The sequence below is a fragment of the Saccoglossus kowalevskii genome, chromosome 20 (assembly GCF_978046115.1).
Source record: "Saccoglossus kowalevskii chromosome 20, keSacKowa6.1, whole genome shotgun sequence".
Lineage (NCBI taxonomy): Eukaryota > Metazoa > Hemichordata > Enteropneusta > Harrimaniidae > Saccoglossus > Saccoglossus kowalevskii.
Window position 1 is genome coordinate 28,236,730 of NC_140660.1, and position 14,300 is coordinate 28,251,029.

The 14,300-nt window shown below is 35.2% G+C and overlaps 1 protein-coding gene across 1 annotated transcript in view; it reads left to right on the forward strand.

Moving 5' to 3' along the window:
* LOC100377291 (transcription activator GLI2.S-like) overlaps nt 1–14,300 on the forward strand; it is a 50,775-nt gene that overhangs the window by 23,731 nt on the left and 12,744 nt on the right. The window contains exon 9 of the mRNA XM_085494173.1: nt 14,073–14,237. Coding sequence (XP_085350299.1) covers nt 14,073–14,237 — 165 coding nt within the window. The remainder of the gene's footprint in view (nt 1–14,072; nt 14,238–14,300) is intronic.

Consider the following 14,300-nt stretch of genomic DNA (forward strand, 5'->3'; position numbering starts at 1 on the left):
TCTGTATCTATGAGTAAAATAAGCCATTCTTGGTCACAGTCCCTCTGTGATAAAAAGACTATGGCTTAACAGTTGAGTATTTGCATTGCATTGTGGGTAACCTGACATCATATCTGTATCCATGAGTAAAATAAGCCATGCTTGGTCACAGTCCCTCTGTGATAAAAAGACTATGGCTTAACAGTTGAGTATTTGCATTGCATTGTGGGTAATCTGACATTATATCTGTATCTATGAGTAAAATAAGCCATGCTTGGTCACAGTCCCTCTGTGATAAAAAGACTATGGCTTAACAGTTGAGTATTTGCATTGCATTGTGGGTAATCTGACATCATATCTGTATCTATGAGTAAAATAAGCCATGCTTGGTTACAGTCCCTCTGTGATAAAAAGACTATGGCTTAACAGTTGAGTATTTGCATTGCATTGTGGGTAATCTGACATCATATCTGTATCTATGAGTAAAATAAGCCATGCTTGGTCACAGTCCCTCTGTGATAAAAAGACTATGGCTTCACAGTTGAGTGATTCCATTGAATGGCTGCACACTATGCCAAGATAAACACCATACACTCATAGATCTATGGTGTATTCCACATTCCTTTACTTCCTGTTATTTGTCTCATTGTTTGTGCCTGCCGTTGTCGTTCACTTCATGCTTGATTCAATGATGTATCAGCATAAAGCGACAATCACTGTAATAATATACGACAACAATGCAAACAACTGATTTGTGTTTGCCAGTACACTCACTCAATGGTTACAAGTATTCTCTTAATCATTAGCTTAGTTTTATGTTAGCTGATTGCTAAAATTAAACCCAGTAGATACGCTAAGTTAACAAAATAATGTATTGTCTTTTTCACAAATCAGTTAGTTAAAAACCTGGTGAATATTACTTCAACATCAAATCCACTAAAATTAAACCCAGTATTGTTTTTTTTCACAAATCAGTGAGTTAAAAACCTGGTGAATATTACTTCAACATCAAATCCACTAAAATTAAACCCAGTATTGTTTTTTTTCACAAATCAGTGAGTTAAAAACCTGGTGAATATTACTTTAACATCAAATCCACTAAAATTAAACCCAGTATTGTTTTTTTTCACAAATCAGTAAGTTAAAAACCTGGTGATTATCCCTGTAATATCATTTCCACTAAAATTAAACCCAGTATTGTTATTTTTCACAAGTCAGTAAGTTAAAAACCTGGTGATTATCCCTGTAATATCATTTCCACTAAAATTAAACCCAGTATTGTTTTTTTTCACAAACCAGTGAGTTAAAAACCTGGTGATTATAAAAACCTGGTGATTATCTCTGTAATGTCATTTCCACTAAAATTTAACTCGGTGAATACTGTAAACTATTTCATTTTATTGTGAAAAAATTGTTTGTTAATTTCGTGAACAGTGAAAATCATAAAATTTTGTAACTGTGAAAATTGTCCATTGGGGGTCTTTTTAGTTTCGCAAAAATTGCAAAAGTTGCATAAAGAAATGGCCACCGAAAATATAAAAACTTGAGAAGCAAGAGTTTTTACACAGAAAAGTTAAAAGAGGTTTCTCTATTATTAAACAAATTTCATTCCATCATCACAATACTTCTCAAAATGAAGCTGAAAAGTTGGAGAGGTTGACCTTGCTGCTAATGTACTCTAAAATCACCATAGTTACCAAAGTCAGCCTACTTTTGTAATTTTTCACAAAATTAAACGTACCTAAAATTGTGCGTGTGTGTGTGTGTGGGGGGGGTATTCAAAGATTTTTTGTTTATTTTACATTTGAGTTTCTACAGAGAAAAACTTTGCCTATATTCATCAGCAGAATAATTAATTGTGGTCATGGTGGTGTGTTCAATTCTCAGAGGCTCAGTAATATCAAGGCAAAAAGCCTATTAGCACATTTTGCAGTCAGCGAAATAAGCAAAATTAAAACCCAGTGAATAATTAATCCTTTTACAGTAGTTAATAACTCAGTATAAAATACAAGCATGCATTCATTTAAAAAAAACTTAATTTAGAAACTTTGTGTATGAATACAAGTTATATTAGTGATGTGAAAAGTCCACTTAAGTCTTACTTTCAGGTTGCATTCTTGTTCCTCAATTATTAGTAACATAAAATTGTCCGAAAAATAATCTTTTGTAAGTTTTTGTTAAAACAGAATGGATTTCTTTGGATACTATAGTAACATTCAATCATTGTCATTGTTGGTATGTTGGTACTGGTTTCCTGTCTACTTCCGGTCTCAGCTTACATACTTTATGGATTCAATGGATTGCCCCCAGGGTATAGGAGTGGAATGGTGTTAGTCATAGTCTGTTAGGGATCTATCATTAAGTACTGGGGGGGGGGTCTATTAGGGATCTACCATTTAGTACTTGGGGGGCATGGTCTGTTAAGGATCTACCATTTAGTACTGGGGGGTCATGGTCTGTTAGGGATCAATCATTAAGTACTTTGGGGGGCATGGTCTGTTAGGGATCTACCATTTCGTATGGGTGGTGTGGGTGTTGGTCATGATATGTTAGGGGTCAACCATTTAGTATTTGGGGGTGTTAGTTATTGTACTTTGAGGGGTGGTGAAAGGCTGTACAAATTAAACGTGTAGCCTTCTGATCATATCACAGAAATGGAATCAATGCATCTTGTCATTTCCTTATTTGTTGTTATCACCCCCCTCCCCCTCTTCTGTGTCCTTCTATCCATTTCTAGAAATTACTATGTGGTTTATTCAGATCTGATTCATGAAAATATCAATGTGAATTCATACAGTGACATGAAAACACGATACAGTGGTTGTGGAATGACCACAGTGTAAATTCACTTCAGATTTAACATAGCCATCTGTTAATTAAATCATATACCTTGTTTTGCCCGGCCTCGTAATGCTAAGGGAAGTGCCCCCTCACATCAGGGCAGTAATTTCTCGTATCACGCCTGACTCAGCACGTTATGCTTTCAACAATCATAACAAAACACGTCACTCTAAATTACATCGTGTGTTTCAGGTCACGGCATGGTAATTACACTAATAAGGTATATAATGAACCCTTATGAACTGAATACTGCTTTTGCTGCCATCGGTGGTTCAGCTTACTCACCCTCGCAAACTTGGGTGCTTTCGCTGCACGACCTCGGGCCTAAAAAGCTGTATCCAGTCTATAAAGAATATTACCATATAAGTATACTCTGGGGTATTCAGATCAAGATTGCTACCCTCCCATTAATAAAATGGTTGTACCCTGAACTATCTAGATTGTTACCCACCCATGAATCGAATGATTGTACCCTAAACTATTTAGATTGCTACCCACCCATTAATAAAATGGTTGTACCCTGAACTATCTAGATTGCTACCCAACCATTAATAAAATAGTTGTACCCTGAACTATCTAGATTGCTACCCAATCATTAATAAAATGGTTGTACCCTGAACTATTTATATTGTTACCCACCCATGAATTAAATGGTTGTACCCCGAACTAACTAGATTGCTACCCACCCATTAATCAAATGGTTGTATCCTGAACTATCTAGATTGCTACCCACCCATTATTAAAATAGTTGTACCCTGAACTATCTAGATTGCTACCCAACCATTAATAAAATGGTTGTACCCTGAACTATCTAGATTGCTACCCAACCATTAATAAAATGGTTGTACCCTGAACTATTTAGATTGTTACCCACCCATTGATAAATGGTTGTACCCTAAACTATTTGGATTGCTACCCACCCTTGTACCCTAAACTATTTAGATTGCTACCCACCCATGAATCAAATGGTAGTACCCCGAACTCACTAGATTGCTACCCACTCATTAATCAAATGGTTGTACCCTAAACTATCTAGATTGCTACCCACCCATTAATCAAATGGTTGTCTCCTAGCATCTGTACATGTCATTAGCGGAGACCACCCAAGTTGCCACGCCTACAATACCATGTAATTACAAGTCGACATGATTGGTTGGGTTACTAGCTACATTGTATCCATCACGATCACTGGTAAAACACAGCATACTGAGTGTCACCCTGACATTCTTATAAACCGAACTGAAAATATTAAACACACATTATTGCAAAATCTCAAAATGTATTGACAAACATGATTAATTTATCCATAGACCAGAGGGTCTATGATTTATCACATGAAAAAATCTGTGAAATCCCTGGCTTAAGAAAGTTTCGCCAAAAATAATCAATTTTTTTGTGTAAAAACTGAAAATTGACTCAAATTTTGTTTGTTAGCTCCAAAATTAGGGTTCATTTCCAGAAAAAATTGACGATTACAAGAAAAAAGTAAAAACAAATTGGTCTGGTGGTGAAAAGGTTAGGTTTGAATGAATACAGGTAACAAGGGAAACTTCAAAACAAATATATTTGGGAATATTGACAAATATATGAAAAAAATGCAGAAAAATTTGTGCGAGTGAGTCTGGTGGTGAAAAGTTTGAAAATGCAATGACAATTACTGAATTTTCTCTATTAGTAGTGAACTTGTTTATAAATTTTACAGATGTGTTTTCGGTCAAAGTATGTATTGTACTGTAAAATAATTTATTTTCGCGTGAAATTTATTTTCGCTTTTTTCAACGGCATGATTCAGTGAAAATAAAATCCAGCAAATTTCACATTCAACTCATCAAAAATCTGTGAAAATAAATTCTATACAAAACACCCAAAAACAACTTTTCAGTAAAAATGGAATTCCAGCGAAAATAAAGTATTCTACAGTATATAATTAATAAAAGGAAATATGGTATATTTGATAAACTTTACTACATTATGAAAATATTGATGTGTTCATTGCATGTCAATCAAATATGACGGTATATTGTAAATAGGTGCATTATGTCACTACTTTCTTAGGGTATTGATAACCAGTTTGTTGTTCAGACAGTTTTTGCTTGCTTAAGAGACTGTTAACAGAGCTCTGTCGCAAATGAAACATACTATATACAAAATAATTCTTTCTTTTGAATGTTACCCTTATCCTCCCAGTCCCATGTACTTTTATATTGACTTGATCAAATGATACTTGGGTTGGGTTGTACATAAATAGTAAAAGTGAAATGGGGTTAAAAAATACTGATTTGCATATTTTAACAAAACATTAATAATTTCCCTCTCACAGTTTCTGTCAGTAAATAAAATTATAAAAATAAAATTATAAAAATTAAATTAAATATTAATTATTATGTGATCTTCAATATATTTACAAAATTTGTAATTTGGTGAAATAATATTCATATTTTATGAAAAAGTTTGAAATTCACAATATTCTAGTTTGTACCTCCAGTCACCTACAGTCGCATACATTTGAAGATTCCATTTTGACATAGGATTCCTACAAAATCAGTTTTGTTGAGAAGGCACACTGATTAGGAATTAGGAAATTGTGTCTCCATTTTGTCTCTGGATCCTTACAAAATCAGTTTTGTTAAGAAGGCACACTAATCAGGATTTAGGAAATTGTGTCTTGCTTTCTATTGTAAGTCAAATATTGACACAGACCCATATGTACCTACTTGTGCTGGTTGTAATAAGTAGATGTTATGAAGTGTTGTACAAACACTTATACTTACCTATGTACATACAGTGTCTACAACACTAAGCTTTCCACTAAGGATAGTTTTAATTGTATTGGCCAATACTACATTTAGTTGCTTTGAAAAATCATGAATTTGGACCTATGTACATACAGTGTCTTAAGGTTTCTGGGTTCTCACTCAGGATAGTTTTAATTGTATTGGCCAATACTACATTATGAACTGATTTAGTTGCTTTGAAAAATCATGAATTTGGACCTATGTACATACAGTGTCTTAAGGTTTCTGGGTTCCCACTCAGGATAGTTTTAATCGCACTGGCCTATACCACATTATGAACTGATTTAGTTGCTTTGAAAAATCATGAATTTGGACCTATGTACATACAGTGTCTTAAGGTTTCTGGGTTCCCACTCAGGATAGTTTTAATCGCACTGGCCTATACCACATTATGAACTGATTTAGTTGCTTTGAAAAATCATGAATTTGGAAATTTACTACTGCAACATTTTTCTTGGGAATGCTTTTAAATGATGACAATTGTTTGAGATTACTTTTAGTCATTGTTGACGAATATAACAAAATTTATTGTCGTCGAATCTGAATAAAATTCACCCTCACATCTGGCAGAATGTTAATGGCAGTTGTGGATCTGTGAATTAGTCCTTTTCTAATATTACTGAGTAGAAGTCTGATTACATACTGTATTGCTGTCAAATACTTTATTTTAGCTAAAGACAATATGGGAGTTTTGTATAGAATTTATTTTCACTGATTTTTGACAACTTGAATGTAAAATATAGGAAAAAAGGTATATTCGCTGGATTTTATTTTTACTGAATCATTCCTTCAGCAAAAATAGTGAAAATTAATTCCAAGTGAAAATAAAGTATTCATTTCACTTTCTGATTCTGACAGTATTTGCTGTGGGACCAATACATCTGGTAATTTGCATAAAACAGTAATACTATTACCCAGTATGCATTGCCCACCTGGCCTAGTCTTCAGATGTAACAACTGGGTAAAATTATCATGGGTAGGTCTTAATCAAATACCTAGTGGTTTTCTAGGTAGGATAGAATGCTTCATTTATTGGATAGGGAGGGCATGTCTACCAGTAAATGAGGAGAAAATAACCAGCATAAATTTTATCATGTTTAATTTGATATATGGTAATACTGTGGAAGCAAACACAATACACAGTTGTAAAATTCAATAAGATACAAAAATAAATAAAAAAATAAATCTAGAATTTGGAAGAAAAAATTTTGCCTAGGTGGTATAAGTAATCGTATAGATAATACTACTGTAGAATACTTTATTTTGGCTTGGAATTAATTTTCACTATTTTTGCTGAAAGAATGTTTCATTAAAAATAAAATCCAGCGAATATACCTTTTTTCTTATGTTTTACATTCAACTCGTCAGAAATCAGCGAAAATTAATTCCAGATAAAATAAATTATTTTACAGTATCAGTATTTTGCTAAATATGCCCTCTATAAAATGCTGGTATATTGGGTTTATTGGTATGTACATAGTAAGAATTAAATCGATCTGCAGTATCTTCATTTGTTACAATGAAATAGTGAATAATACGTCAGTGTAATGTTTGCTATAAGTTTGTTGTAATTTTGTGGTATCTGCATCCTACCATATTCATTCATTCATTTTGTGCGGTTCTGCATAGCGTTGACTACCATGGATCTCCATCTATCACGGTTCCAAGTGCACGATATCGTTTCTGTTGGCTTTTCCTACTGTATCATGACTTCATACTGTCAAGCATCTTCTCTCTCTCTCTGTCTACCCATGCTTCGTTTCCCATCAATTTTCCCTGTTGTTACTAAATGTTCCATTTATTTTCTTCTCACCACAAGTCCAAAGAACGTTGCTTGCCTCTTCTTTATTTCATTGACGAGAAACCTTGTTGATTCTGAGCATTCTGCGAAAAAACTACATCTCAGCTGCTTTTGATCGATTTTCTGTCTCCTTATTGATAGTCTATTAATAACCATAAATTAATAACCCTACCACATTAGAAAATATCAAATTATGAAAAACAATTTTAATGATTTTTGAAAATAAAAGAGTTTTGATAATTATAACTATTTATGGATATCCTACACCAAACGGCCGGATCTAGATGATGTCAAACATGGGAATTATGAGGAGGATACCGCGAAGGAGGCACTCAGACGATACATGGTACACGCGTTGGTCGGTTGCATCGGTCATTGCTCCCTCTGAACTGTCTTATCGTCATAACCTTGTAATATTTTAGGAATATATCAACAAGAGTAATGTCACTAGAATTGGTTCAGCTGTGAAAGATTGAGAAATTAATTCATCTGACCTCTGACCAATTGGTAACCCATGATTTATGTCCTTGTAGGTTTTAAGGAGTGTTTTATAATCTTAGTTACCATGACAACACATCAATTGGCTGATATCATGTAACAAATTAAGATAGGTGATATCACAGGAGGGAATACTTAAACCTTGTTGGTATGGCAACAGCTATAATGGTTTCCATATGTGAATGTAATTACTTTATGATTCAAAGACCAAAGTTCTTCTCTAATTTTCTTATACATGTTAATTCAGTACAGTCTGGGTTACTGATTGTCATCAAAAATGGATCTGGGATATATTGTGAGGGGTGTTACTGGTGAGGGGTGTTGTGAGGGTGTCAGTAATGAGGGGTGGCAAAGGTGTTGTCTTGAGGGTTGTCAGTGATGTGAGGTTTGGAAGGGATGTTGTGGTGAGGGGTGGCAGGGATGCTGTGATGAGGGGTGGCAGGATTGTGAGGGGTATTGTTGTGAGGGGTGGTAAAGATGGAATCACCCACTGTACTTTGTCTTAACTTCGCTCATTTACATGTCTGAACACCATAATTTTCTGCAACACATTTTTGTTTCAATGTTTTGCATATAGAGGAATTTTAGAGCTTACACTCAATTGACAGTATTGTGTCAATCATCCCTTGGGTATTTGACACTCAATTGACAGTATTGTGTCAATCATCCCTTGGGTATTTGACACTCAATTGACAGTATTGTGTCAATCATCCCTTGGGTATTTGACTTGTGTTCACTTCCCTGGGGGTTGTGAATTTGAGACTGCTTAAAAAAAAATGTATTTTATCTACCAGGAATCAGTCCTACCAAGGTTTTGTTTGATGGGTCTCTGTTCCTTGGGATTCTGTCTAAATCCCAAAATGTCCATCTCTGCAAATCGAAATAGATTTCCTGAGCTTTAGAAAGGTAAAATCCTTTGAAAGTCTTTAGATTTTCTGAGGTCTGGAAAGTCTTTGAGTTGTCTTTAAATTACAGGAAAAATAAAAAAAATCTTTAAAAAGCTTTTAAATTTCTTCATATCCCTGGTAATTATTTATTCATTTTATCCAGGGATCTACCATATTCTCAGAACGTTGATAAGCTTTGGTGATAATGTTGGTCTGAATTAAATGTCTTGGGGGAAAATGCAAGAAAGTTTGGGGAAAAGTCTTGGAAATAATTTGGCTCTTGGTGCTATGGACCCTGGATTACTTTAACACTATCAATAGAATTTACAATTCATCTTTGTAAGGCGTGGCAGTACAGTACATTTCTGAAAATATTGTTATGCTGCGTATCCATGCTATATTTTCTTTTCAGTTTCAGTTGTGAAAATACAGTCACAGAATACACTGCATCACTCATTAAAATAACTTCCATACACTACAAACATCAGAGCGGTGTAGTTGGATTCTGTCATATGTTTCCACCAAATTCTCAATGTATTTTTTATCTATGTTTAATTTTTGCTTAATATACAATTCACTACCAGTTATCAAAAGAATATTAAAAACATAATGGTATATTTGGCTAAATGGATCAGATGAACAATATGACATTAAGTCACATGACATCTTGCATAGTGTTTTGTACACTTTTAAATTTACTTTTTATTTTAAAATTTAATTCTCTAATTTTAGTGAATATTTTTTTAATTTTTGGTGAAAAGTGATATTTTTGACTTCTTGTTGAAAACCACAAGTCTGATTGCTTTGATACTATACATATATAGGTACTACATGTAGACCTCTCTCAGATTTGTTCATTTCATTGTGATATCCTCAATTATCTAATTTTGATGATTATTTTTGGTGAAAAATGATATTTTTGAATCCTTGTTGAAAACAGCAAGTCTGATTGCTTTGATACTATACACACATTGTTCATTTTCTAATGATATCTTCTGTTCTTTAATTGTAATGTGCATTGCTAACAGCGGAGCTATCTCAGCCGACAGGCTGCTTGTTTTAAAATTTAATCCTAGATACTGTATTTGCTTTAAACCCTAATAACCCTAAACCCTAACAGACAGAGTGGTATCTCCAGTGATGCAATGAAACTATTGTAGTGTCAACAGGTTTATACATTTCCTTGTTTTTAGCCTATATAGCCCTCTAGAGGGCGCTATTGTAGTTGTGGAGTCTGTGAAATTGGTCAGCTTTATTACCAAACGCTTCAGAGTTTGTTTTCAGGGTTGGGTAATACCAAGGTGGGAAATGGTTGCACATATGGGGTTAATTCCTTGAATTGCAATATAGAGGGTTCAGGCTGAAATACAATATATAGTGTTTTCATGTTTCGTCTGATATTTCTGTGGTATTCTGCTGCTGTAAGTAATGCACGATTTGTTCCAAAATTCATCTTGTTGTGTGCATTCCAGGGTTATTCGTTTTTTGCTGAAAACACCCCTATTTTTCAATGGCAGAGTGGAATAGTTTCACTCCCACTGGGAAATCTGCATTGTTGCTTGAATGAGAGCTAATTAAACACATTTTCCAGACCGGCGAAAGAGTATGCAACAGCCAATTTTAACAGCCTGTCACATGATTTTACTCTGAATGTCAACATGAAAAGAGGCTAGTCCATTTTACGCAGGAGTAATTGGGAGTAGAATATGTGAGAGATAGTATCAACAGAGATGTGTATAGTGAAAAGTAATATCTATCCTTCTTTTGCATCTCTGAGCATTTCTGTTTTAGTATATTGGTTTGAAAATGTTGAACTTGCATGATTTGCGATGTTTTCTTTACTGAAACTCCTCTATTGATCGAATCCCGGGTTTGAACGAGAGCGGCACACCACGTGATTCGTGTGAATACAATGCTGAAGGCAAACATGCCGTGCTACTGTGGTACTCCACTGACGGGATGACTTACTAGTACTGCGTGCTACAACTTCGCTTGTGATGTTGCTTGTTAGCCATGGATTTAATGAATCTTGATTACCAGTTAAAATGTTGCTCATTTGGCGTTGGTAATCTTTATTTGGAACTGGGTAACGCCGCAACGTCGCCAGCAGAAACCTCCTGGTACTTCGTACTATGATAAAACTCAGTCAACATACACCAAGTTCTCTCAATCGTAGTATTCCATGTGATGTACACCTACTATGCCAAAAATGTTGCTGAACGATTTGAACTGGATAAAAATAGCAGACGAAAATTTGTTTACAAAATAAAAATACTTAGGTTGCCACTGAAAACAAGCCGATAAAAAACAAGCAATATGTTTTCGGCTGTTACCATGGTATGACATGAACGTGAAGCTAACGTCGGTTTATAACTAAAACCGGGCACATTATACGAGATTCGCAAAATAACATTTAGTCTTTAAAGGTTACTTTATTGTATTACTAGGACGTATTCAGCCGTTAAATGTATTATTTCCAACCGTTTTGCGATAGTATTTTCTAGATTGGAGGCAGCATTTACATTTTATTCAAAGTTAAAAGTTGCGTTGGGATTACGTTGATACAGTGTAACAATGTCGGCGCCGGTGATCTCTTACCAGTGCGCAACGTAGCCAGAATAAAAGGCATGATCATTTGAACACTGCTATTACAAGACTGGTAGGAGGTAATAAATTTGGGGCGAAAGTTTTCAAAAAACTGATTTTGGCTGTTGCCATGGTAGCGGTGGGTCAGGATTGTTTTTCCAATTAGTGATGGTACGACCTGCCTGTCAAGTATGAACAAAATCAGGCAATCCAAAAAAAAACAAACTAAAAACAAAAACAAAAAAACACAGAATAGTTAAAAAGCCATTCCTGGTGAACAGTTACTCTAACTTTGGGGTCAACTTTCTCATTAATGAAAAAAAAAATCAAAAATTCAAATAGTAACTTTGTGCCCACACTCAAGCCGAGTACAGTGAGCTATGTCTGAGGTGTTGTTTCACAGGGAGTTGGACAAACTTATGTATTTTAATAAATTATTGAATAATAAAATGTTATATAACTTTTCTTTTATCCCCTCCCCTTCCTGGTATCTATTTCAAGAAATCACTATTTTTATTTTGTAAACACATTTCCTTCTGCTATTTTTGTCCGGTTCAAATTGCTCACCAGCATTTTTGGCATGTTAGATGTACATCACATAGAATACTAGGATTGGGAGAACTTAATGTATGTTGACCACCTGGAAACTGAGTTTTATAAATCTTAAAGGGCTCGCGGAAGATTCACCCGCAGCCTGGACCCGCAGTAAAATCAGCGATTACTGTGGAGCCGCAACCATCAACATTGAGATACCAGAAGGTTTCTGCTGGCGACTTTGCGGCGTTACTCAGTTCCAAATAAAGTTACCAACGCCAAATGAGCAACATTTAACCGCTAACCAAGACTCAGTCTATCCACGACCAGCAAACAACATCACAAACGAGGTTGTAGTGTGCAGCTCACGAGTCAGCGACGACCGATGTCAACGAAAGTCATCCCGTCAGTGGAGTACCGCAGTTGCACGGCATGTTTGCCAGTGCACAGATCTGTGGGGGAACTTTTAACTTCAACATAAACTGTGTATCGTAGTAGCCCAGTTTAAGTTCTGGTTCTGTCGTGGTCCCAACTAAAGGGCGACAGTCGTCGTGCCGCGTCCTGTTCGATATGGGACTCATAGCGACGTATACAACGCGTGTAAAATACATTGTTTATTTACATGAAATTCGAACACGCGCTGCGAGACGACCACCATGCTTAAACATCCATGAGTTATTTATTCGAACAATGACTCAAATTAGACGTCTGATTATTTCATTTCCACACGTACAGTGACACGCGTTCTACACTAACACGCGTTGCTAGGTCGCAGCAGTCTTGGAGCATATTACTGGGCAATTGGGTTACCCGACCTAAATTTCTATCACGGTTTGTTGCACGTTCTTTCTTTAATATGAAATAATCAAATATGAGACATATGTAATAATAACAGAACCCCACACCCTCCCCGTGGCTTCGCTCGTGAAAGTATGGTAGCAGGATACACCGCATCACTCGTGAAAATAAATTCCATACGCAATGAAAGCCACGGGGAGGGTATGGGGTTCTATCATAATACTTCATTATCACTGAAAACATTTTTCCCCTGAAATAAATTCCAGTGAAAATGCCATTTCCTCATACTCTATTGAGACACAGCACAGTGAAATTGGATTCACATGTAATGCTTGAAAACATGTCAACAAAAATAAATTAAGTGAAATCAACGTGACTTCATAAGAGTTGGAAATGAACAAATTACACCCGACCCTACCACTCCATAAACAATGTAAACTACATCCCAAAACATCCTTTCACCCACGGTTACAACCGTGTTTCACCAGTGTATTCTATTTGACTTCAGGAGAAATTGAAATAAACAAATTAATTATAATTTCAGCCTCTAGCACTGATTAAATAAACTACCTCGTCTTTATGTCAACTTGAAGTTATTCATTGCCTACAGTGACTTCAAAATATATGTTTCAATCCCAGGAATTTCATTCGCTGTTAATTGCATGGGACTGCCAGTCTTTCATGAATTTCTATTGTCATGTCAATTTCTTGCGATTACTTGGAACATGAAGCTGTAACCACATACCGCCTAGGTGCTGTAACTAAATCCTGGTATAAGCACTGGTTAGGCAGTCTTGAACTATGCATGTGAAGCCAGCTGAGAGGTATATCCAATCCTATAGATTTTTCATTGTTTGGTAACTATTTGCTGCAAATGCAACAAAATTAAAGTCAATATAAAAATATTACCCACACAGCATTCTACAGGTTACTTGTTTGTAACGATATCCTGGTACAGTGGCTAGAAAGTTTGATAGTCTGTATAATGTTTTGGCAAAACCTTTCATCAATGAACTAATATTTGTTTCTAACATTTAAAATGTAATGGTACTAAACTTTGTAACTACTTTCATTATGTTCGACTTAAAATGGTTGCCGTGGCCACACTTTTGTTGCATGGGACTCGCATTAATGATAAATAACCTTTTCCTCTGTATATCAAGCCAATATCATTTATATGATTTAATATAATAACAAATGACATGACATTCTGTGTCTCACAACATAAAAGTAGTTGACAGTATTACATACAAGAAATATGTAAAATACATGAACTGAAAGTAGAACTGAAAGCAGTTTACTGAGATTTCTGTATAAATAAAATGTTTTTTTTTATTCTTTTTTCATTTTCAGTTTGAAGGCTGTTTCAAAGCATATTCCCGTCTAGAAAACTTAAAAACTCATTTGAGGTCTCATACTGGTGAGAGACCCTATGTATGTGAGCATGATGGTTGTACTAAGGCGTTCTCGAATGCTTCCGACAGAGCAAAACATCAAAACAGAACACATTCAAATGCTGTAAGTATCTTTAAATATTTGAGGTCACGTACTGGTAAGACCCCATTTGAATCAGTACCCTGG